Source organism: Brachycentrus maculatus, unplaced genomic scaffold, assembly GCF_059751285.1.
Source record: "Brachycentrus maculatus isolate JH-2025_06_01 unplaced genomic scaffold, ASM5975128v1 h1tg000496l, whole genome shotgun sequence".
Lineage (NCBI taxonomy): Eukaryota > Metazoa > Arthropoda > Insecta > Trichoptera > Brachycentridae > Brachycentrus > Brachycentrus maculatus.
Window position 1 is genome coordinate 62,262 of NW_028281243.1, and position 25,052 is coordinate 87,313.

Below are 25,052 nucleotides of genomic sequence, written 5' to 3' on the forward strand. Positions count from 1 at the left end.
GAATACCAGCGGATAGCATTTTTAAAATACGTTTATTTGACCGGATAATTTTATCAATTATCTGAAGTAATTTTATATCGTAAATATTGTACAAAAAGAGATATTCGGGGAATAAAAATTTATAGCTGGATGTGGATCTACCTAGTAAAGAAGATCTGCAATGTTTATTTTAGTCCATGACTATATTATCTATGAATTTTGTCTATAGGCTTTTGTTGTCATTTTGTCTATGACATGCATTTGTCATGAAAGGGAGTCAAAATGACGGAACGGAGGTGGAGAGGAGATTCTGAACCCGAGAAGTAGTTACATAAATATTCGGTTCTTAAACCATATTATCGGCAAAATGGATAATAACGCAATCAATGGTGTTATCGACATTACTTCCAACAACTTTATTGTTGATGGTTCATCAATGAATTCTCCGGATAATACTCAAAACAATTTCGTTATGAATAACGGTGAAATCGTCTTATTTCAGGTTAGCTATTTTCCCTCTAATTTTGTTACTATCTGATTCCGGACACTTCGACTCGTGAAATATCAATTATTCATCTTGAAATTAGTTTATATTGTGTTTATTATTACTTTAAACAGTTGGTTCTTTCATCTTATTGGAATATAATGCAGTCTTCGTAATTTTAGGTTACCGTATTTTCCCATAATTCACATTTTTCCTAACTCCCAACCGTTCCATGTTGTGATGACTGCAATGAAACTAAGGCAATAATTTACACGCCTAGATCTTATCTTATAATCCTTTCACAAGTGGCAAAACCTGCAGCCTTATCTTATATACATTTCGATTCAATACTATGCAAATATATCTAGTATATTCCAGATCAATTTATTTAATTTCATAAACATTTTTTCGCCTTTGTAGTAAAGTGTTTAGCTTATTTGACTACCCTGTAGGATGTTTTAAGTTCAATTCCTAGTTAAATCAGCGTGTATAAGAAATGTTTATTCAACATGTATTTATTTTATGATGTTTCTCCGAACTGGCACATGAAGCAAAAATTTGATATTCTAAACTAACTAACTAACTAACCATCACGCCGCTTCCCCGCAGGGGTAGGTAGAGAGAATAGAGCGCCACACCACTTTGTTCTTTCACATTCTTCGCCTCTTCCACGTTCATGCATCTCCTCATACATACCCGCCGATATGATAATTATTGTCTCTGTTTTTGATATTCTTTAAACTCTTATCCGCCCGGTCCCGGGTTCGATTCCCAGGGGGGGTAGAAATATTAGTGATTTTACATTCTAATATTTATTTATTACTACCCCAGACTGATCCCTAAAGCGCAGGACTGATCACCTTGCGTTCATTTAAGTAACAATCAAGATAACACTTTGTCAATATGATGCAGTGCCCTATGCACCATTGGGCATGGATAAAGGTTAGAAGAAGATGTAATATTTACCATACTGATAACAATGTATTAATTAAATCAATGTGGCGCCCTATTCACTAATTATTTTTCAACAAGAGAATTTTTACAATTGATATTTCTCGCATCCAGAATTGCCGGTTTTTGGTATCGAAGACAATGTATTGATTCAAATTAATTGTCTGCTTCCTTAGTGTAATGGTGAGGGCTTTTATCTGCCATTCACAAGGTCCCAGGTTTGGTGAAGTTTCTTTAAGAAATTTGACACACTGGCAAAATTAGATCACATCGAAAGAATGATGACTTTAAGCCATATTTTGAAACTATAGAAGAATCAATATATTTTTGTTTTATAGTGACATCTATCTGCTACACAGCAAACTGAAGATGGCATAAAATTAGTCGTTCAAGACGTGTTTTTTGTATATGATGTTGAAGGTACCATGTGCACACTGCCGCAACATAAGGTTTCTGAAATGCACAAATATGTGCATACTGTAAACAATGTGTTAAAATGTATTTTAATTTATTTGATTTTATTAAAATGTACTTAAATTTATTTAATTTTATAAAAATGTTTTTATATTTATTTAATTTCAGTCAAGTGATGGCTCCCTTCATACAATTTCTCTAACTCCTGAACAAATAGCGGAGTTAGGATTGCAAGTGTACTCCACCCCCACCCTTAATACTGAACAGTTAACTCTAAAAACTGAAGCCGTGCAAGAACCGGAGAATACGATTATCGAAGTCCCTATCATCGAGAATTTAAATGATGTGCTGACTCAAAGAATTGCGTACAATGCGTCGCACGTGCAACAGGAACCAGCTCCACTGCAGAGGGTGGTCAGAGTTTCCGAAATAGCAGCGAGAGGTGGAACCTTCCAGTTTACAGCTGATCTTCTTGGCAAGAAACCGCAACCGAAGAAAGCGGAAAATTCCCTCATCAAACCTCGTTTGATTCCTCAACAGAAAAACAACGGAAACTTGACAAAGACTAATATATACATCCCAAACAGTTCAACAACCAATGGGAATAATAGTCACGACGCAGATTCAGTATTAACAGGAAAAATCATTCTCACAAACAATGATATCGCTTCGTTCAAACCCGATATTAAAAGCAATTACGGTAATCCGAAAAGCGTACTCTTGCCGAAGAAGCAACACAATAAATTCAGCTTGAAGCCGGCTAACTTCGTTTCTGTGCAGAACAAGCCGGCAATCTTTACGGCAACGACGCAGAAGACTCCGGTAACAAATATAAAGCCCAGAATCTTGTTGAAAACCATTAATCCGCAGCTTAGAAAATCTTTGAATATCAAGCTTCCTTTGACTCCAATACCGACTGTGCCAAAGCCACCGAGAAAAGTATTTATTCCGGAAGATCCGATGAACTTGTTGGGGTTTGTACTAAACTTATTTTAATCTATTTCTTTACACTAATATTAATTCTGGAAAAATTAGAAGAGGTCAACATCCAGCAGTGGAGAGACAGCTGACAAAGAAGAAGAATATTATGTCATCATCGTGCAGAAAATCAGCACATAAAATTATATAGTAAAATGACAACTATATAGTTTTTTCCTCATGTATTTTATTTGACCAGTGACGGGGTTTCATCGTTAGCGACATCATCAGACTGGAATCACCAGCTGTTGTCATATCGATAACGACAAAACCCAGTCATTGGTCAAATAAAACATATGTGGAAAACACTATATTTAGTTGTTATTTTATTATAAAAAAAATGCAGTTCCACTAAAAATTTCACTAAAAAACTTAAACCTAGAAGTAGTCATGGTACTTGAAATTTGAACGCATTTGAAATTCAATCTCAATCTGAAGACAGATATTTTATTATGTAATTCTTAATAATGCATTTTTGTCCGCTTTCATAGTGGAGTGGTCGGCGGGTTTTTAACTTGCTGGGGCTCCCGGGTTCGATTCCCAGGGGGGTCAAAATAAATACAACTTATGTTTCACTCTAATATCTATTTAATATTACCCTGGACTGGTACTTGAAGCGTAGGGATGCTCACCTTTCATTTATTTATTAAATGATTAAGATAACACACTGCTTATATACACGCAGTGCCCTATGCACCATTGGGTGCGGTTAAGTTTTAATTTTAATTTTTTTTTAGATGGAAGTCTTCGCAGCCGCATCAAACTGTTCATGTTTTGCAGACTGGAGATCAATATCAAAGGTAAAAATATATATTTTATTTTAACAAAAATATCTATACAGTGGAACATCCATATAAAGGATTCTTCAATGTAATGAACTTTTTGAAATCCCATTGAACTAGCCATAGCATTCAATGAAGAATTCACTTCTTCACAATATACAGAGCATGTAAACAAATTTTGACGTAAGAAAGTAAGTAAGCTTAAGTTTATGTAAATATGATTATCTATTTGTTATTCCAGCATGTAAATAATGTATACATCTCACCAATAGATGTCTCTAGTGAAGTTCTAGTGATTCATGAACAAGGTTTCTAAATTGGTTCATATATATAGAACTTCCAAGAATTTGAGTAGTGTGGTTGTAAATAATGGGTAGAATCGGTGAATGTTACACGTGTGTAAAGTGATCACTTAAACCAGCCTATGACGGTCGTAAGCCCCGTAAATGCCCAGACTTCCATATTCTTCTTCATCTTTGATGAGATGTCGAAAAATAATATGAAAATAACTCCTGTAATTGGAGATAATCCAGATTTTGTGAACAAGTATTTGGACACACTCAAAATGTTGTAAATAAATTATCTGGTCAAATTATAAGCTTAATAATAAAAATGAAAATAGTATTTTCTGGCGTTTCTCATGTGTGTGATTATAATCCAGGATTCGGATCTCACATACTAATATAAGAGTTTCTGCTTAATAAAAAGCTTCTTTACATCTCACCAATAGATGTCTCTAGTGATTCATGAACAAGGTTTCTAAATTGGTTCATATATATAGAACTTCCAAGAATTTGAGTAGTGTGGTTGTCAATAATGGGTAGAATTGGTGAATGTTACACGTGTGTAAAGGGATCACTTAAACCAGCCTATGACGGTCGTAAGCCCCGTAAATGCCCAGACTTCCATATTCTTCTTCATCTTTGATGAGATGTCAAAAATTAAAATGTATACAGTAGCAATATGTAAAATAAAGCTATGATCATACTATATGTATGTAGTTATTTCAATTACATTGTGTTTACTGCATCATTTCTCAAATCACACACTAACGCATTAGTGTTTGTGTGTGATATGAGAGAAAAACTTCGCCGTAACATTAGTTACGGCAAAGTTTTTTAAAGAAATGTAATTTGACACAGGCGATACCAGATCGCTTCGAAAAAATTATTAGCCATATTTTGAAACCAGGAAAGAATCAATAATTTGCATTATAGTGACACCTATCTGCTACACAGCAAAGCAAACAAGACAAAAATTTGACGTTTAAGATTTGTTTTTTTATATAATGTTGAAGATAACTGATTCATGTTTTATTTTATAATTATATAAAACTACGTATGATTAACTACTAGTATTTATCATACTTTTAGCTCACACAGATGTAATGATATTAATAATATTTTTATATTTTGTTTAATCATTAATTTAATGTATTTCCAGTGTTGAAAAACTGAAAGGTGAACAGTTGCGTGTGGTAACAGATGCCCTGAGTAACGTTGTAGCAAGACCTGATAATAAAGGCAGTGTACTATACGATCCATCTTCCAAAACCAGAATAGTATACAGGTAATTTGATAATTAAAATAATAATGTTAACACTACCTCAAGGGCCTTACATTATTTTGTTATAATTTTGTATACAAGATCATCGAAAAATAATGATTATATTTTGTAAAAAATAGGACCTGAACCCTTTATGTTAAATAGGTAATTCTGTCACTGAACGTAAGCTAGTGAATGTAAGTTTTGTTATTAAATTACATAATTATTTTTATGAAAGATGGGGCTGCACCTCACTACCTTCACGAAGTACGCGGTGTATTGAACGCAAGCTTTCCCAACAGCTGGATTGGTAGAGGAACCCCAATCGCATGGCCTCCAAGAAGTTCTTACTTTACCCCTTTGGATTTCTTTTTCTGGGGATACATTAAAAATATTGTCTACGCAGAAATGATTCGGGATTTGGATCACCTGCGGGAGCGAATTTCTGTTGCTTGCTATCTTGACAGGTACTCCTGAAATTATTACACATACGTGACAATAAATCGACCACAGACTATACACCTGCGGAGCGACGAACGGTGCACACATCGAAACATACTAAGTTACGAAGAAAAATAATCTTCATCCACACATTTTCAAATCAAAACCATTGAATTACCTCTAATAGTTTTTTTATAACAGTTATTTTAAATGTTGTCATTATTTTTCGATGACCCTGTACTTTAATGAGGAAAATATATGTACCTCTCACATTTCTTTTTAAATTCTTTGCAAATGTGAATTACTTTGAATAGATCTCCGTGCGTCAGTTTATATGAGAAAAATTAATGAAAAAATATAGTTTTTCTTAAATGCTTTATACAAATTCAAAAACAATCTTATCTTCTGTAGAGTATGTATAATCCAATATCTCTCCCAAGTAAATTAAGAATATAATTTTCACTTTTTCCCTTTCAGAGTGGTGTATCCTGAAGACTTGAACCTTTATAGTACTGGTGTGGCCGGAGAAGAAAATAAAAAACCAAAGAAAGATAAAAAACCAAAAATAGTGCTTCCTCCTGTAGCACAAACACCTCAGGTGCCTATCTGAACATTACATACATATTCGTCCATTGGTATTTAAATTTTCTTTTTTATTTCTTACTATGCATATTCAGATGACATCATTCTCATTAAAGTTCTCTGTATTAAGATTGATTGAATCAAATTGGCAGCCTGAGGGACACAAGTAGCGACCGTTATGCCTAGCATAACTATTGACACTTCCTCACTCCTTTCAACAATGTCATATATCAAAAATCCGCAATTTTCAGTTGTGCATGTTTTCGGAATGCCCAGAAAGTGTACTATATCCCAGCAATGCGGCATATTTTTTAATCAATATTTACCCGCTACAGGGCAGAAAGTGTTGTTTTTGCATTTTAAATAAAAGGTATTGTTTATTTATTTTTTTAAATATACTTAATATTTACAACATTTTGAGTGTGCCCAAATACTTGTTAACAAAATCTGGATTATCTCCAATTACAGGAGTTATTTTCATATTATTTTTTGACATCTCGTCAAAGATTAAGAAGAATATGCCAGCCCCGTAAATGCCCAGACTTCCATATTCTTCTTCATCTTTGACGAGATATCAAATAAAAATAAATATGATACCAAATATTTTTTAAATGGAGAATAAACATTCAGGATTTACCTAAAAAGATTTGTTGCACAGTAAAAAGTTGAATAAGTGGCTTGATATTTATTTTTAATACATTTTATCATATTCTTAAACTCTAAAAATGATCTGATAAATCAAGTTTTTTGATATGTGACGTTATTGAAAGTAGCGATATGTATTTATTTTCATAAAAAATGTCCACAGTTTGTAAAAATTCTTCTTTTCCTCTTGATTTTCATGGCTATCCCTAATCCAATTGAATCCAGGTTGTCTCGGTGACTCGGAGCGGGCGGCGCGTTCGCCTGCCGCGCCACATGACCATGGACTACGAGGGGCTGGAGGAAGAGGGGAGCGTGCGGGAGGGGGAGGGGGGCACCCCTGGCTCGCTCCTCTCCTTCTCGCCCGCCGCCGCTCTGGACAGAGAGGGAGAAGACGCCCTCGACAGGAGAGGCAGGGCGGGGTATGTGCCAGTCTCCACGCACAAGAGATTCACTTGCCCACTGTGCCGGAAGGTATTTGTCCAACCAAATAATTTTTATCCAAACAAATATACGCTCAGGTGCACTGTATGTAATGTCGGTCTGAAGACATACACAAGATATGTTTGGTCAACTATCGTGGGAATGTCTGTATATTTTACCCACATTAACATAACTGGTTTCGCCACAGTACGAAACTAAACTAAAAAAAAATAAACTAATAGCTCGAAGGACCTTTGTTTGGCACGTGTTGAACAAACACGTCGGACCGATGGTTTCGCCACAGTGCGAACTAAATTATTTGAGGACCAGGTGTCCTCAAATAAATGGCCACCACATGGTACCGACACGTACGTTAGAAATACAGAGAGAATCTCGGATTCTCCCTGTTACTGATAGGACGATTCTAAACCAATGAAATGTAGTGATCGTTATTGGAGTCGTGAAATCCCTCCAAGTTAGTTCAATGATGTATCATCGGAACCTTCAAGACAAAGGGACGGCGATTCCGACAAATGCTAACACTACAAACGAAATAAAAGAACTGACCTCGTATGCTCGTTTGGTAGTTGATCCAGCGCTGGGATCTGGGTGATTTTATTGTTTATATTAATTACCTTTTTATGAGTCAGTCAATACAGAGTTTGTATGTAACTCATAATATTTGTCGAATGTATCTAATTTGTTTTATTTATTATCACTTCCAAACAGCAATCTTTACCCGTACTTATAAAAACCCGCGCAGGCAATACAAAAATATCTTTATTCTCTCCCATAGCCAGGCAACTTAAAATCCTTCAGCTCAGTCAAATTTATTTACTAACTAACTTCAAATGACACTTTTAATGAAAAGCACTGACATTTATAATTACTTCTTAAAAACTGGCGGCGGAATATTCTAAAAAGTCACTAATTTCTGTCTGTTCTCGTGGATTGAGAATCGTTTACATCGTACGTACCAATATATAAAAAAAAAACAAATTTAAATAAGCAAATTACATACTTGATTGAAGATTCAATAATGTGAAATATTTATGCGTATAAAGAGAGTCTGTATGTGTAAAATACCCCACTTAGTTGATAATATGTACGCTATTTCAATCTAGTGTACAATTTGTGATGTGATTTTTTCACTCTAATATTTATTCAATATTACCCTGGACTGGTACCTGAAGCGGAGGGCTGATCACCTTTCCTTCGTGTGATCAAGATAACACTGTGTTTGTATAATGCAGTGCCTTATGCACAATTGGGGTGTGGATAAGGGTTTGAATTGAAAAAAATTTACAATATTTTATTCGTGCAGTTTTCAAATACAAAAATGAGAAATCCTTCTTTTTACAGGATTATCGCGGCGCTAACAGAATGGCGCGACACTTCTTCGTGTTTCCCGACCACGCCACAACACCGAAAGCTGCAGAAATACTCGCGAAATACAAAACTGAAAATGAAGCCAAAGAGATCAAACCAAAACTTATCCGGAAACCGAACACACCGCAAACCGAAACACTAAATAATCTTACTCCGCACACGGACAATGCGCTGCAGCCCAAACCTGAGGAAAACAAACTGGCTTCTGATGATTTATCCGTTAAGGAGGAAAGGAGCCTGTTCACCAGCCTGGTCGGGATTCTGGAAAGGACTTCGGAAGAATGCCGAGCCGGCGTCTTCGTAAGGCAGCTCGCAGCTCTGATCATCAAATTACGAAGGCTTATGCCTTGCCTTCTGTTTGAGGATAAAAGGAATTCCTCTTGTATCATAAATGAACCCGTTGGAAAGTAAGGATGATTTTAAAAAAAAACTTAACACATTATTTGTGGGTAGTTTTTTCATCAACCCCCGACCCTAATTAATATAATGATTAAAGTCATACTAATTGCAAGTAACCGCAAACCCAACTTCGGTTTGTACAATGTATTTGGCTTATCTCGCACCACTAAAAGTAAGCAAATAGAACGCTTATAAGTGTCTCCCGCTCTCTACCAACAGTATGTTTAAGACGCTTCGAGGTGTTTCCCGCAAATAATGTGTTAATATGTAATTACATAACAATTGTAATACATAAAAGGAAAACATATCAGAAGTATGTTTCTAAAAGCTATGTAGATGTGGACCATACAACTGCAGAATTGACAGATTCGCTGGATGCAGAACTATCCTATGTCGCATACAACACAATTTCATTTTTATGAATGTATTGTGTTCTTTATGCTACTGATTTTGCTGTGCAAAAAGTTCTTAACTTTAATTAATACCTATTAAAGCATTATGAATCTTAATATTCAAAACAAAACAGTAATAAATGATTAAGAGAACTCGATTTTGAATGATTAATTTTCTGTCCTGTAAAATTTCCTTAAATGCAGTTAGGATAGTTCTGCATCTAGGTGACAAATTGACTATTGTTTATTTGTTTATTCTACCAAACATTGGATTATTAAAATATCGTTATTATCCTTGTTTTAAAGTTAATTTGTAAATATCACTGTGGGAATGAATTTTTTTTAATATGTTTTGAATCATATTGAAGTTCTAATTCAATATATCATAGTTAACATCTCCTCGAGAATTTTAACATAACCAAATAAATATTTTTCAGGATGCTAGATGTTTCTCCAGGAAAATACCGCTTAAATATGGAAGCCATCAAATGTTTAGGAGAGCAGAGTGATCAATGTACTCATATCCCTCCGAAACAACCCGCTGTTTCATCGTGCATCAGCTCGTCTTCTAGCGAAGTCACCTGGATGACTAACAAGAGCGATACAAGCACCGAACCCGCATTGCAAATGGAGGAGAGCGCCAGGAAAAACTCTTTAGATAAGTGGACCACAAATGTAGGCAAACGTAAATGGATTCCTATAGGTTCCCAGAATGATCACGAGAACGACAATTCCAACGCAGACAACGAAAACTGGTTGTCTAGTAATCCGGAAATCATGACCGATAACGCTTCCTTCACGCAGACTGTCAGCGATCTGAAAAGCTGGGACTCCAACTTGCAAAAACAGTCGAGAGTCGGCGAGAGCACTCCGGGAAGTCCCTGGAGAGCAAACATCGCGGAACTGGCAAAGATGGATATTCCGGAACAACTGCCTCCGCAGCGCCACATCATAGAACCTTCCAACCGACCCGTCCAGAGTGACGACAGCATATCGTTCGACTGCAGCACTTCCAAAATAGACATGCATTCCAACTTAGTCTTCGACACGAACAATATACATTTGAAGAACGATCTTTCTCCCGCCGGCGCGTCAACCTGCGAAGGACGAGTCGTGACCGGAAACTACGACTTCAACGACAGCGGATTCGGCATGCAGATCGACTCCAGTAAATTGAACTTCACTAGTGCGCAGTATAATGAGATGAAGTACGGCCGAGACGCCTTGCCGCCTTTCAGGAAGATCGAGCCGTCCAAGAACTTGCAGTTACCCGTGGATTCACTCAGCGATATGAGCTCCGACGGTGAAAAGTTACACCTTCCGACCAGCGACAGCATTCTCAATGACAGTTCCTACCAGATGGCTTCGGAATCGCTAGGACTGTCCATGGAAAACACCCTCTCGGTCGACGTGTGCAAGAGTGTCCCGCTAAACCCGGACGAAAATGTAGTTCATTGCGATAGACAATCTATGCTCGGTGCGGATTTAAACATTCCCAGTAGCAGAACCGACACTTTGAGTAGAAACGAGTCGATATTATCGGTGAGCGAGTCAAGTCTGGACGGAAGCAGACTGAATTTGTCTTCTAATCAGTCTGTTTTGCATCTGTTAGACCCGTTGGAAGCGGACTGTCTATCTTTCGCGGACTCTGAACTCAGGCCGACTTCGCAAATGTCTTTAGACCTCCAGCTCGACCTGTTTCCTTTCCATCATCCTTAAGTTAACAGATTTACCAAATAGATCCACCTAAAAATGATGTATCCATTCTCAATATTTTGACAATGTCCAAATTTTTGTTCGCAAACGCTGGATTTATACAATCTAAGGCTTACGTCAAATTTTTTACTGATATATCAAAATAGATGAAGTCTATTCAGATGTCAATATGGAAGTCAGTGAATTACAAGCCTTACGGGATGTTATTGGCCGACTTAAGTGATCCATAGTGATCAATGACATTTGCTAATCTAATTATGGTTGACAACTACACTTTTAAAATTTTGATCAAAATTGCATGCATGACAACTTTATAGGCAACATTGATGATTGAAATTCTTTTTTTTCAAAGTTTTTAGTAAGTTAGCAGAGACTTTTGCGAATGCGTATGATATTATTTTTGTAATTATTTCACAATCCTATGAAGTTGATTCTGGAAAAAACTGTATTTTGTCACATGCCACATATATACACATTTTCAAAATGTAGCTGTTGTGGTTGTCATCCATGGGTAGACTGGTAAATGTCCATAAAGTGATCACTTATAGCCAGCCCTGTAATTCTCATCTGAAAAAACTTCTTATCTTTGTTGAAGTATCAATAAAAATCTTGTTATTTATGTTTATTCATTCCCGCTGACTAGATTTTAAGATTGTGTTTTAAAAAAATACAAAAATCTTTCATATTAATGATAAAAGCAATCATTTTGGACGATTTATCGGGCGCCATTTTAGTTAAGTACTTTACCTCATAGGCGTTTTAATTAAACTGTTAATCTATATTAATCTACACCAACGTTTTAACAATAAGAAATTTCAGCGCTTTATTTTTTTATGAAAAATACAAAATATGAAAATTCATTTATGTAATTTTCTGCTTCAATAACAACTTTTTTTAGCACGTTCGCTGCGTTCAGTATATCGTAGACAATATACCAATTTTCAAAATGCTAAAACTATTTTATAAAATATAAAATAATGTGAAATTTCTTTTTGCAGATATTAGTGCACACTGTCTCTTTTGTGTGTAGCACTCGCATGCAGTTTGTGTTTATATGTACTCATTTTGAGACAGTCATTGAGGGGAATAAAGCTGAGTTATCACTCGCAAATTATAACACACTAGGTGAAATTTTAGGTGTACGCATATGTAGAATTCAATATGTTATAAGAAATAACCCGAAAAGTCTCTATTCCTAGAGGGTAGCAGGTAGAATACGGAAGGTAGATGTGAAACATACATCACAAACACCCAGACCAATTGAAAATAAATATTTCTTGAATCCATTTCGTAATTCGCAGAAATCAAACCCACAATGCCGGTTTTGCAATTGAGTGTTGGTGAGACTTGCCAAGAGCTGTTTATAGTGACATTTCTTTCTTCCAACCTTATCATTGCATCAAAGCAGAATTATTTTGAAAACAAGATGTTTAGTCCTGTGCTTCAGGTATCAGAATGATTTAAAATAAATAAATATTAGAGTTTAATACATTTATTATTTATTTTGACCCCTCTGGGAATCGAACCTGGGGCGTCTAGTACGGTAGCCCAATGCGCTTACCATTATAGTACAGAGGCGGGCTTTTGACTCGTTCACATTTAAAATAAAATTGTTTAATTTAATTTTTATTTCATTTTAGAAGATGTCTGACTTGTGCTCAAATTTTTGCACCAAAAAAAAAATAAAAATTTGATTGCACTGAAATTTCTTATTCGATTAACATAATTTAAATGGGAAAAGAAAAATGAAGAATGAAATGTAATAATAAAGTATTGTTTAATCAATATATATATATATATATATATATATATATATATATATATATATATATATATATATATATATATATATATATATATATATATATATATATATATGTGTACATACTGCCAAAGACAGGTGTCTGAGATCAAGTAAAAAAATTAGCTGGCACATAATCTGACTGATAATACTATAAGGAATTATGAATAGCAATAATATATTATAGTTAAATAATTTAATAACAAAGGACAAACGATATTCATCTTTATAATTGTATTTTTACATCTGATATCTATTGTTGGATAAATCTATCGTTCATTGAATGGAACATTTGGTTTGTGGGTATCCCGTCAGGTTTTTGAGAAAAATGTATTTTGTTATCGTAGAAATTTCACTTTTGGGTTTGATTGAAGGCAAAAATTTGCACCATCTTAAATGCAAATGGATGATTGCATAGACAATTCCTTAGGGTTCTTGCTCCACACATAATCTATTGACACAGATATCAGGCCGTGGAGATGGTATGGGCACATAGGATGCTGAGAACCTGATCGTATTGTGAACCAGGCGATCGCCGTGGATCTTCCTCGAATAACATTTAGAGCAAGACTAAAGAACTCTTGGATACTGCAGAAAAAAAACATGATTCAAAGGCATGGCCTAGGTGACATTGTCCAAGATAGAAGGACATACATCTGATGAGGAGAGCTGACCCCATCGGTCTACAAAGACTATACGTTGGGATAGAGCCAGGAAGAAGAATGTCATCAGGCTGTGAAGAGACCAGGGCTGTAGACCTCTGATTTAATGCGATTTGAAAATTGATTTACTTAACCATTTAGCTCCCTATATGGAGTCCACAAACTGCCTCCAGGGTCTTCTGTTTGCTGCCAGCTTTCTTGCTTAATCCAAGTTAAGTCCCGTCCCCATGTTCAGATGAGAACTGGCAACGAATTGTCAGCAGTGGACATCCTGGGCGGAGGGAACCTGATGCTTTTCACAAATAGCAAGCTTGATTAAGGTTCTCGTGGGGCATTCGTGTACATAGCCAAGCCAACCCAATTGCCTTTTCTCAAAGGCTGTTATGACTATGAGTTACTGCGTCCTACTCCGTATTTCTTCATCACTCACGAAGTCAAACCACCGCACACCTAAGATTCTTCGCAGGCATCTATTCTCAATGCTGAGTATACGGCTGTTCTGGGCTCGTGTAAGGTTATATGTATGTCTCACAGCCGTAAAAGAGAATAAGAGCAATGCAGGCATTATATAGGCAGCATTTGGTCTTCACCGAGTACAAATCCGATCTCAAGACAGCTTCATGCTGCTGAATGCGGTGCCTACAAGTTTTAAACTCAGTGCTTTTCAAAGGCTGCCATTTTTTGTTGCGTATGCCTCCAAGTAATTAAAACTCTCAATGAGCTAACTACTCAACGTCAAGAGTTGCCAGGTATCTAGGTATGAGCTGTTGCACAACACATGAATTTTTGAAACATTTATTTTAATACCCATATGTGTAGAATACCTATTTACCCTATCAAAGAAATTTCTGACCCGTGATTAGTGCCCTCAAATTAGGTAATACCATAATCTTTTTTTTATTGTGTCGGTCTGTGTACTATCTTCTTGTAATGTTTATCTTTAACTGATTTTACTCTGATAATTTTATTGTAATTTTATATGAAAGGAGGGTGATTAGTTCTGTGCTCCTGATTCATGGATATCGGAATGGAAAATGTTTGAAGGGATACAGATGACGTAAGGAAGAAGCTTAAGAGTGAACATTAGGACATTACTGCTATATGAGAAAGGAAATGCAGAAAGAATAGCGAGTTCTACAGGAGAAGAAATGAGAATAGATATATTAGCTAGGGGTTGTACACCCGTACTTGTTTAGGTTGTACGCTGCTAATGTGTACTTTTAGGATAGTGTAAAGAACCTGTGGTCTGAAGGGAAAACCAATTTACTTCACGAAGTTTTCAACAGATGTCCGTTTCATATGAAAATGGTTGAGACACTGTATATACTATTTCGTTGACCAAAAAATATTTTTCCGCAATACCAATTTGTGTAAAATATTTATTTTTTACTATTCATTTGCTCTCAATTTTAAACCGAAAGTATTCACTTAAAATCATATTTAATGAGAACATATAGCAAAATATATTATCAATTAAATTAAAACATTATTCTACTGAATTTGATTTTATGATAGCTGTTTTGCCTTACGAGGGCATTATCAAACTATTGGAAAAGCCAGATACACGTATTTAAGTACAAAGTTTGTTAAAAGCAATCAATAAAGCTAGATTTTTTATGTAGTGAATGCATTTTTATGAGATAGCGCATTCAAATCATATGCACAACATCCTTGATGTGTACACTATGTAGTCAGAACGTTTACTATGCATAAACTCTAGGATTTTTGGTCCTTTGTCGGCGTGTCTGTTTAAATATTAAGAAAATTAGAATATAATTTTTTTCCTTTTTTATATATGTAAATAGGCAACCCATCATAGACACAGGGTGATTTGTGGAATATGTTTGAAAGTCGTTTATGAATGCTTAACTAACAAGGCAGAGAGAATAGAACACCACACCAATCTGTCTTTGCAAACAATCTTCGCCTCTTCTACATTTCATGCATCTCCCCATACATACCCGCCGATTTTTCGGACTCCTGACCACTTTTATGTATGTATTTATAATACTTGATCATGCCAAGTTTTCCTCAGTCTTTCAAATCTTTCTCTGCTCCTATTCCTAACTACATTCGCCTCATAAACTTGTTTTCCCATTCTTTCCTCACTCATCCGATCCACACGTCCAAACCATATCAACACACCTTCCTTAATTTTATCGATAATACTCATCATTCGAGCATTTACCATATATCGTTTTGCCACACTAAGATATCGTATTTCGACTGCATTCAATCTACTTTCATCCTTCTTTTGCGAACTCCACACTTCACTTCCAAACATTAGGGTTGAACGCTTGTAATATTTATTTTTAAATTTCTAAACGGAGTTAATAAGCAGTCAGGCGGGGAGTAGCGTAAGAGATCGATTCAGATAAGCTACCCCCAGTCTAGCTACTTCTAGAAGGTAATAGTTAAATGTGTAAAAAATGCAATATTTAATATTAATTATGTGTATTAAGGACTAATAAAATCTTTCAAATTAAGTTCAATGACCTTGAAACTTAAAATTTGTGGGATCAAAGTGTAAACGTAAAACACTTCATGCAATAATATTTGTACACATATTTTTCAAAGTGTAAGTGAATTAAATTTTCTGATTACATTTAATACTGAACAGAGCAATAATTTATATGTTAATTAATAATTGTGTACTTGTAAAATGTAGTACTTCGTTTGATTATAATGTATGATAAAATAAATTTATATAATTTATATACATAGGTGTTTTTTGTAACACGTACATTTTCCAAATAAAATGACACTATTTTTGGTGTTGAAAATTTATTCAAACATTCGTTTTATTTTGTCACATACCTAATATAGTATAATATAAAATAATCTGCACAATATAATTTCTTAACTAACTTATCTGGTACAATTATAATATGTATTAACAAATAGTCATGTTTTAGAAGCCATACTAAATTAAATATGTAGATTTTTTCTTCTTTTTCACAATATGCAAAATATAATATGGGGATAGAGTTCCGGCTGATTGGGCGGATATTTACTTGATTACTGATGATAGTACCGATGTTGAGAGAGGCTCGACATCACATATATCGCTCACTCCTTTCAAGAACGGCATAAATCAAAAAACTTGATTTTTCAGATCATTTTTAAATTTTAAAAATATAATACAATGTATTAAAAATAAATATCAAGCCATTTTTTGAACTTTGTACTACGCAACACATCTTTTTAAGTAAAACATGAAGGTTTTTTCTCTATTTGAAAATTATTTAATATTTTAAAAAAATTATTAAAAAAACCTTTTCTTCAAAATGCAAAAACAACTCTTTCTGCCCTGTAGCAGGTAAATATTAAGTTTAAAATATGCCTCTTTTGCTGGGATATAGTATATTTTCTGGGCATTCCGAAAACATGCACAACTGAAAATTTACGATTTTTGATTTATGACGTTCTTGAAAGGAGTGAGAGATATGGCAACTTCAACGTTGACTTCAGCTCAAGATTTTAAGGCAATTGCCCCTTTTACAAAATAGTATAAATCAACAAATAAACACATTGGTTATGGTGAAGTTTGTTAAAGAAATGCAATTAGATGCGGGTGATATTTAATCGCATCGAAAGAATAAAAACAGAAGAGAATCAATAATATTTTTTTTTATGTATTAATTTTAAATCAAACACAGATTTTTTGAGTCTACTAAGTTGTATTTTATTAACAAAAACACATAAAAAATTATATTGTGACAATTGTTTCGCCTTGTTAGGGCATTATCAAACGAATGTGAAGATCAAATGGACTATGGTCCTTATGTAGCTATACAATTCTAAGTGACAGTTTTAACAAATGCAGCAATAATTTATGGGAGACAACAGTAGCTAATGGGGGATGTAGGTATTGTAGCTACTGTTGTCTCCCATAAATTATTGCTGCACGTGTTAAAACTGTCACTTAGAATTGTATAGCTACATAAGGACCGTAGTCCATTTGATCTTCACATTCGTTTGATAATGCCTTAACAAGGCGAAACAATTGTCACAATATAATTTTTTATGTGTTTTTGTTAATAAAATACAACTTAGTAGACTCAAAAAATCTGTGTTTGATTTAAAATTAATACATAAATTAAAATGGAGTTCTACAAATTAAACGCCAAATCAATAAATAATAATATTTTTGTTATATTTACACCTATCTGCTACACAGCAAAGAAAACATGACAAGAAATTAGATGTTTAAGACATGTTTTTTGTATATGAAGTTAAGGTAACCGAAATGCACAAAAATATGCACACTGCCGCCACACAAAGTTTCTAAAAAGCATAAACAATATATGTTTTTTTACTTCAACTGAAATACAGCCCTTTCCAAACTGGGAACCTGTGAAAATGAAAAATAGTACCGGAATGATTGAGTTCCGTTATAAGCAGGTTTTACTATATTGTTTAAAAGAAGAAATATAATCAAAACAAAAAAACATTTTATTATAACATCAGGTAACTCTGCTTCAGATTTTCGCTTTGCCCATGATTCAGTGGCACTTAACAAACTTTGTGCGGGAAGGGTATTTCTACCCGCGTGACTGACTGGTGCTTATCTGCGGGACGGGTAGTTCTATCCTCTACGCCAGCTGAACTTTAAAGGCGGGTAAGGCATTTCTACTCAATTGTTTATGAGTATTTAATGTCAACACTTGAAGACATTCAAACTATGCACATCTAGAAAAAAGAAAAGATAGCCCATCTTTTATTTTACATACTCTTACACAGCTCTCTGCTCAAAAAAGTAATTAGTTATTGGAGTCAAAAGTGAGTCAGTGAAATGATTTCCGTTGACAATAATAATTCCCAAATTATATCCTTTTACATGTGATAATTATTATGGGTGAGCAGAACGGCAATATTTTCGGAATGCATTTTTTTTACATAGTTATTTCATTGTACTGCTAATACGATATAGGCAAGTATTGTTATGGCATGTTATAAACATAATACATATGTATCTGCCTTCTTCTTGCACTCTATTATCCTTGGATGAAAGAATGAGACAAAAGTTCATTAGGCATCGATTTGGTATGCAATATGCTACAATAGGTATTGAAGAAATCTATCAGACATGGCAATTTAAAAAAAAATGGTTTTTCTTTCCTTTCCGCAGGTATTCGCCTGCTTTGCACACCAGTCAGTATGCCGCGAAGCCCGCACAAAGTGTGTTAATGTTACAAAATCTGAAATGCTCTTCTTCGTACAACAACAACAATGAATTTAGACATTTTGATTCATTACTTTCGTACAGTACTAAAAAATAATAAAACGAGGTTTTTACTTTAAACAAAATATTCCCACCACAACACAAAATATAAAAACAACACATCCCACCGTAAAAAAGATTTCAACCCATAGATCTTTTTGTCAGTAAAGGATTGAAATACCATCATATATATATGTACATGAATTTTAAATATATAATTCAATCAAATTTTTTGTATCACTAGAATTTTTCTTCATACAGTTATCGTTTTATCCAGTTGGGCTGGAATTCAGAACTTAAGTAATCCATTTGCCAATAAGCTGGAATCCATTGATTTTTAATGATTATTTTGTTCAGTTTCTAGATTCCTCGATATCCTGTACAGAATATGAACTTATGAGCCACACCATTTTAAATGATTAGACCTTCCTGCTATATTCAAGGATACAAGTATTGCTCATTATAAGTTAATGAATTCCCCATTGATTTTTAATGATTGTTGTATAGTTTCCAGATTCCTCAATATTCTGTACAGAATACAAACTTACAAGTCGCACCATTTTAAATGATTAAACCTTTCTACTACATATATCCAGGGATACAAGCATTGCTCATTATAAATCAATGGATTTCCCATTGATTTTTAATGATTATGTTGTACAGTTTCAGATTCTTCGATATCCTGCACAGAATATGAACTTACGAGTCACACCATTTTGAATGATTAGACCTTTCTACTATATCCAAGTTACAAGTATTGCTTGGCAACAGTTGTTTAGTATCGCAAGACTATGATTTCTGCAAGACGAATAGTATTTTGTCAGCGGTAATCCTAAGTACTTTGTCCAGAGTAGGTTATTCTTCACTGTGAGATATATGTTCCTCCATGCCGTCCGATTCTGTGACGAGCGCTCGCTCCAGGATAACTCTGCCTTCCTTGTATCTGGAAGAAAAAACAGTTGTGGTGGAAAGTCCATAAAAATACATTTTTTAAATATTTTCTTGAATGTTTTTCGCAGATACTTTGTGGCACATTTTATAAACTTTATAAAATTAAACAACTTTTTTAACCATTTTTTTATTGGTACACTTTTGGCCATTCGTAGTTGTCATTTGGAGTTAACGTATTCGCTACGCAATGCACAATAAAAACAACATTTAGGAGTTTTTAAATCATATTTTTAAATCATATTTTCATATGGTGTACGGAGTGCGTGGAAGTTTTTGGTAAGGGAAGGGGAATTAATTATGAGTGTTTCAGTATTTTTTTAATTAAGTACATACACCCTGATGATGACAAGGTTCTTGTCGAAACTGGTTGGATAAAGTGTACCAATAAAAAAGTGGTTAAAACAAAGTTGTTTAATTTTATCAAGTTTATTTAATATTTATTATTAGATTTAAGTTATGTTCTGACATTTTTTGGTGGAACTGCACTTTATAAATTAAAATAACAATTATATAGTTTTTCACACATATTTTATTTGACCAGTGATCGGGTTTCATCGTTACCCCGACATCACCAGTTTGATGATGTCGGTAACAATCAAATCAATCAAATAAAATTTAAAAAATTAAAAAATTATAGTTATTTTATTTTATATACATAATATTTATTACACATGGTTAATAACTAACTAACTAACCATCATGGCGTTCCCATGTAGGAAGGGAAAATAGAACACAACACCAATCTATATTTGCAAACAATCTTCGCTTCTTCCACATGCATGCATCTCCTCATACATACCCGCTGATTATTCCGACTCTTGACTTGACCACTATCTATTATTTGAAATACTTAATTATGTCATGTTTTCCTAGGTCTTCCTCTGCTCCTATATCCAACCACATTCGTCTCATAAATTTGTTTTGTTTGTCATTCATTCCACATGTCTAAACCATCTCAACACACTTTCTGCATGTTAATCGCTAATGCTTAAATTGTTTGGTAATATATCCCAAGGTTTTTTTGGTTGAATTCTACATTTATTTATGTATATAAACATAAATAAAATAATTTATGTATATTTAACATGTGACGCGTTTCCTCTTCTTAGGACATTATCAAAAACAGAGTGTTTGATAATGTCCTAAGAAGACGAAACGCGTCACATTAAAATATACATAAATAAATGTAAAATTCAACCAAATAAATCTTTTTATTTATTGTTTCGGCATTAACTTTGTGGTAAGACATGTTACAATAATTAAAGAAAACACTTCGTTTTTTACCACTTGAGTTTAATTATAGACTACATGTTTCAGAAGCTAAACTTCCATCATTCAGGTCTGTATAATAACTAAAATATAAAATATAAAATTGTTCTATAAATAAGGATAGGGGGAAAGTAAGGGGAAGGGGTTAGTCAAGGAACGGAGTTTGAAAACAAAGGAAAAATTGAAAGCAATGGCGAAGAATTTTGAAACAATATATTATTTAATAAATTATTATTAGAATTCAGGTTTTTTTGTATTTCTAAATTTTCAAGATAATTCATAATTTGGCCTTTATATGGAACAAGGTGTAATAATTTTAATTTATTTATTACACCTTGTTCCATATAAAGGCCAAATTATGAATTATCTTGAAAATTTAGAAATACAAAAAAACCTGAATTCTAATAATAATTTATTAAATAATATATTGTTTCAAAATTCTTCGCCATTGCTTTCAATTTTTCCTTTGTTTTCAAACTCCGTTCCTTGACTAACCCCTTCCCCTTACTTTCCCCCTATCCTTATTTATAGAACAATTTTATATTTTATATTTTAGTTATTATACAGACCTGAATGATGGAAGTTTAGCTTCTGAAACATGTAGTCTATAATTAAACTCAAGTGGTAAAAAACGAAGTGTTTTCTTTAATTATTGCAAATAAATCTTGTTTAATTTTGGATATATTACCCAACAATTCAATATGGAATTCTACCAACTGTCTGCAGTTTCAATAAATACGCTAACGCTTATCTCAAATATATTTACAAATCGATCGCTATTACTGAACAGAATAGAACGTGGAGAGCCAAGAAAGACTTGACACAACTATATAATCAAAATCTGGCTGTGTCAAAAGTCTACGTAACCAGAGAGCATGTACAGCAAAATGTATGAATGTAGAAGAAGTGAGGGATGTATGTCGTTTATTACCTTTGATTTTCTTCCGTGGCAAACTCGTAAATCCACCCAAGCTTTGTGGCACAATTCTTGCATGATACATCCCTCACCATGTGTCTGCCCGTCAGCATCACCCTGTCCTGAACCTCCGAGTACACGAGGTTCACCACCTTACTGAAGAGAAACGCCCGACCTAAAAATCCAAACGGGAGGAAAGAGGTTAGGGCAGGAATTATGAATTTTATCTTCTTTTTCTTCTTTCTGTGCCACTTCTATTGGCGATCATCATGGCTATTTTCAATTTTGATGCTGCAGCTAGGAACAGAGATTTGGTGGTTCTGCCAAACCATTGTCCTAGGTTTTTCAGCCAAGATGTCCTTCGGCGTCCTTGAGTTCTTGGCCCCTCAATCTTTCCTTGTATGATTAGGTGGAGAAAACGATATTTTTCGCAAACGCAACTCAGTGTGTTTTTTTTTTAAAAACAGAGAAATATTTGCGTTTTTATTATTTACACAAATATTTCAATTTCATACTATTTCTGTGAGCCTAAGCGGCTCATTATTAGAAATAGGTATCAAATCGTGGTAGAGTGGGTTCGAACCGAGAAACTACGGCTTAAGAGTCCGGGACACTAACCACGGGACCACAACCCGACTATTGTGTTACTGTATACTGTTTTGAAGATATTCCATATTGAAAAGCATTCAGTTATCAATTTGTCTCATCGCAATCGACAAAAAAAACATAAAAACTATATTGTAAGTAAAAATAATTGGAATGTGCTCTTACCTGTTGCTCCTGTAAATCTTGTGCTGATAAGCGCTGATCTGTTGGTAAGATTCGTGTCACAAGCTGCACACGAGAACAATCGAGTTCCACCTATATGGTCCAAAAATATTTTCCCCATTTTTTATTATCCTAAAAACAACAATAAAAAACATGAAAATAATTACGCAATTTACCAATAATGAATTCAATACAATGACTATCATAATACAGCATCAAATATAGTGTTAGATTAATAGCATATTGTATGGAGAACAAAGGAATGAAGAACGTCACCTTTATTTCTACTAAGATTACAGTAACTAAAAATCAGACCGATTTAAAGTAAAGTGGAAAATATTCAATAAATGTATTTATTTTTTTAATTAAAGAAAAAACTAACCTCAGTGATAAATATGGCACCGTAATAATATGATTTACGTCCACCAAACACAAAATCCGATCAATAATATTATTCTGAAATGAAACGTCAAATTTTAGGCAAAAGAAAAACAGATGATGTCTTTAACCTTTTTCTATGGATTTGGTAATAAATCAGAGATAAATAAATGTGGTGGTCCTCAATTTTTATTTTTGAAACTCCCAACTTAGAACTTTTATTACGTATATGTTATGATTTTCGTCCAAACCGAAAGAATGTCTAACGTTTTGCAAATTGTTCGAATATCAGTTTTGTATGAAAAAAATGTTGTATTGGCCCCTTTTAGAAATTCTCTGAATATATTCGAAAAAGTGTTTATGCATTTCTATACATTTTTATCAAATCTTTTTATTTAATTTAATATAAAATTATACTCGTCATCATTTAATTCTGTTTCATACATTTTACTTTCACTTATTTCACATTCTTTCTAAATGTCATATTTCGCAACTGGACTTACAATATCAGTTTTCCCTTTATGGATGTGCCAAGATAAAAGATGAATATTTTGCCGTAAAGTTACTATCTTTTATCTGTATTTATTTATGCTCGCATATCCTAGGAATTTATGTGGAAATTTCAGGGCTTTTATTTATGGGCATCATAGTCCTGAGTTTGGACATGTAAATGTAAATATACTAAATTATTATTATTTTTTATAAAGTAAATATATAAATTGCGAATAAGTGGTGTCCCGAGGAGCTAGAAATGCTCTTAGGGTACCTAATATAAGTACGGTAATAATAAAAATATTATTATCTGATGTAAGTCTAATTATGCATATCCAGTAAGTCAAATTATGCCATAACACATAATGTCTCTACTTCAATGAGTCAACGCCTTTATATGTAATAGCTTTCATTACTTTAAAAATACTTTGCTTTAAAATCTGACAAATGTTTACATTTCTATCAATATTTGCGTAGGAAAAATTAAATGTTCACTCGGTAATATTAAAAAGAGCGGGGATAATTTGAACCGGTTTAAAATCTTTCTGTGTATTGGCTGCACTGTATCCTGTTTTTGTTACTTGCAACACAAAACCGCAAAATAATTTATTTTCAGTCGTCACTTGAGGGTTCTGTGTTTTTTTAATCGATGTTGTGCGTTTACTTCGTGCTATTTTAAAATTCTGCGTTTTAAGGTCATTAAATATCAATTCTGAATTTTCGCGGAGTCAGATATCTGCACTTTTGCTTCAGAAACCACTCGGAGGGGATGTGAGCATTGCCTGCACTTCTTTTAATATTGATTCCTGCCGTCTTTTTAGTCTTGTCTTCTGACATTGATACCTCCACCACGTTTTCCTCCAGATGGCATTTTCATAATGTATTTATAGTTTACTAAATATCTGAACTTTCTCGTAAATATATAACGCGCATGGAAGCGAAATATGACTAATAAACTAGACGCGTGGAAAGTTTCTCGGAAAGGTGTCAACTGACAGTTCTTTTTACGTTTATTTCAGATAAACTTTTCCTAACATCGGGATCGTCTGTGAAGACTTCTTCAGCTGAAGTACTGAGGATATATTTTATTTTTAAAGTCCTGCTACCGTCCAGTGGGGCGTTACCATTTTATATGACTTTAGAAAGATTTACTGGTGAGTTTATTTAATTTTTTTTTTATATATTTTTAATTGCGCAACAACTTGACATTTGCACCGCACGAGAATATTCATCGTGTCTACGAGGATGCGAATATTTCTTTACGAAAAGTGAGGTTAACTTATTGTAAACAATGCGTTGGGTTGTTACATCATGTACATGGTAATGGAAATATTTAGTCAACGCGAATTTCAAGCGGATCAAATAAGTTTATTGGAAGTAATTATGATTTTTTTTGGACTATAAGGGAAAGTAATACACTAGTTTAAACTACTGGAAGTCATTTTTAAAAATCAATAGATTTGGAATCTAGAAT

General features: G+C 34.0%; 2 protein-coding genes across 2 annotated transcripts; one reads left to right on the forward strand and one right to left on the reverse strand.

Moving 5' to 3' along the window:
• Nucleotides 1-214: 214 nt before the first annotated feature.
• Nucleotides 215-11,157, forward strand: LOC148301958 (uncharacterized). Its single transcript, XM_088272396.1, has 8 exons — nucleotides 215-481; nucleotides 1,997-2,802; nucleotides 3,544-3,606; nucleotides 5,032-5,157; nucleotides 6,052-6,172; nucleotides 7,027-7,272; nucleotides 8,584-9,017; nucleotides 9,839-11,157. Exons 1-8 carry the CDS (start codon nucleotides 347-349, stop codon nucleotides 11,118-11,120), a joined length of 3,213 nt encoding a protein of 1,070 aa, XP_088128522.1. The 5' UTR covers nucleotides 215-346; the 3' UTR covers nucleotides 11,121-11,157.
• Nucleotides 11,158-17,799: 6,642 nt separating this feature from the next.
• On the reverse strand, nucleotides 17,800-23,244 carry Ype (yippee zinc finger protein). Its single transcript, XM_088272397.1, has 4 exons — nucleotides 23,091-23,244; nucleotides 22,712-22,840; nucleotides 21,956-22,115; nucleotides 17,800-19,747 (listed from the first exon to the last, which is right to left on the reverse strand). The coding sequence occupies exons 2-4, from the start codon at nucleotides 22,827-22,829 to the stop codon at nucleotides 19,660-19,662; spliced, it is 366 nt and encodes a 121-aa protein (XP_088128523.1). The 5' UTR covers nucleotides 22,830-22,840; nucleotides 23,091-23,244; the 3' UTR covers nucleotides 17,800-19,659.
• Nucleotides 23,245-25,052: the final 1,808 nt, after the last annotated feature.

What these genes read in the sequence shown, in the direction of transcription:
- LOC148301958 (XM_088272396.1), top strand. Translation starts at nt 347, where the DNA reads ATGGATAATAACGCAATCAATGGTGTTATCGACATTACTTCCAACAAC. An exon ending in AAAACCAGAATAGTATACAG is followed by an intron (nt 5,158 to 6,051) that starts GTAATTTGATAA and finishes TTTCCCTTTCAG; the next exon opens with AGTGGTGTATCCTGAAGACT. An exon ending in ATAAATGAACCCGTTGGAAA is followed by an intron (nt 9,018 to 9,838) that starts GTAAGGATGATT and finishes AATATTTTTCAG; the next exon opens with GATGCTAGATGTTTCTCCAG.
- Ype (XM_088272397.1), bottom strand. Translation starts at nt 22,829, where the DNA reads ATGGGGAAAATATTTTTGGACCATATAGGTGGAACTCGATTGTTCTCG. An exon ending in AAGATTTACAGGAGCAACAG is followed by an intron (nt 22,116 to 22,711) that starts GTAAGAGCACAT and finishes TTGGATTTTTAG; the next exon opens with GTCGGGCGTTTCTCTTCAGT. An exon ending in GCCACGGAAGAAAATCAAAG is followed by an intron (nt 19,748 to 21,955) that starts GTAATAAACGAC and finishes TTTTTCTTCCAG; the next exon opens with ATACAAGGAAGGCAGAGTTA.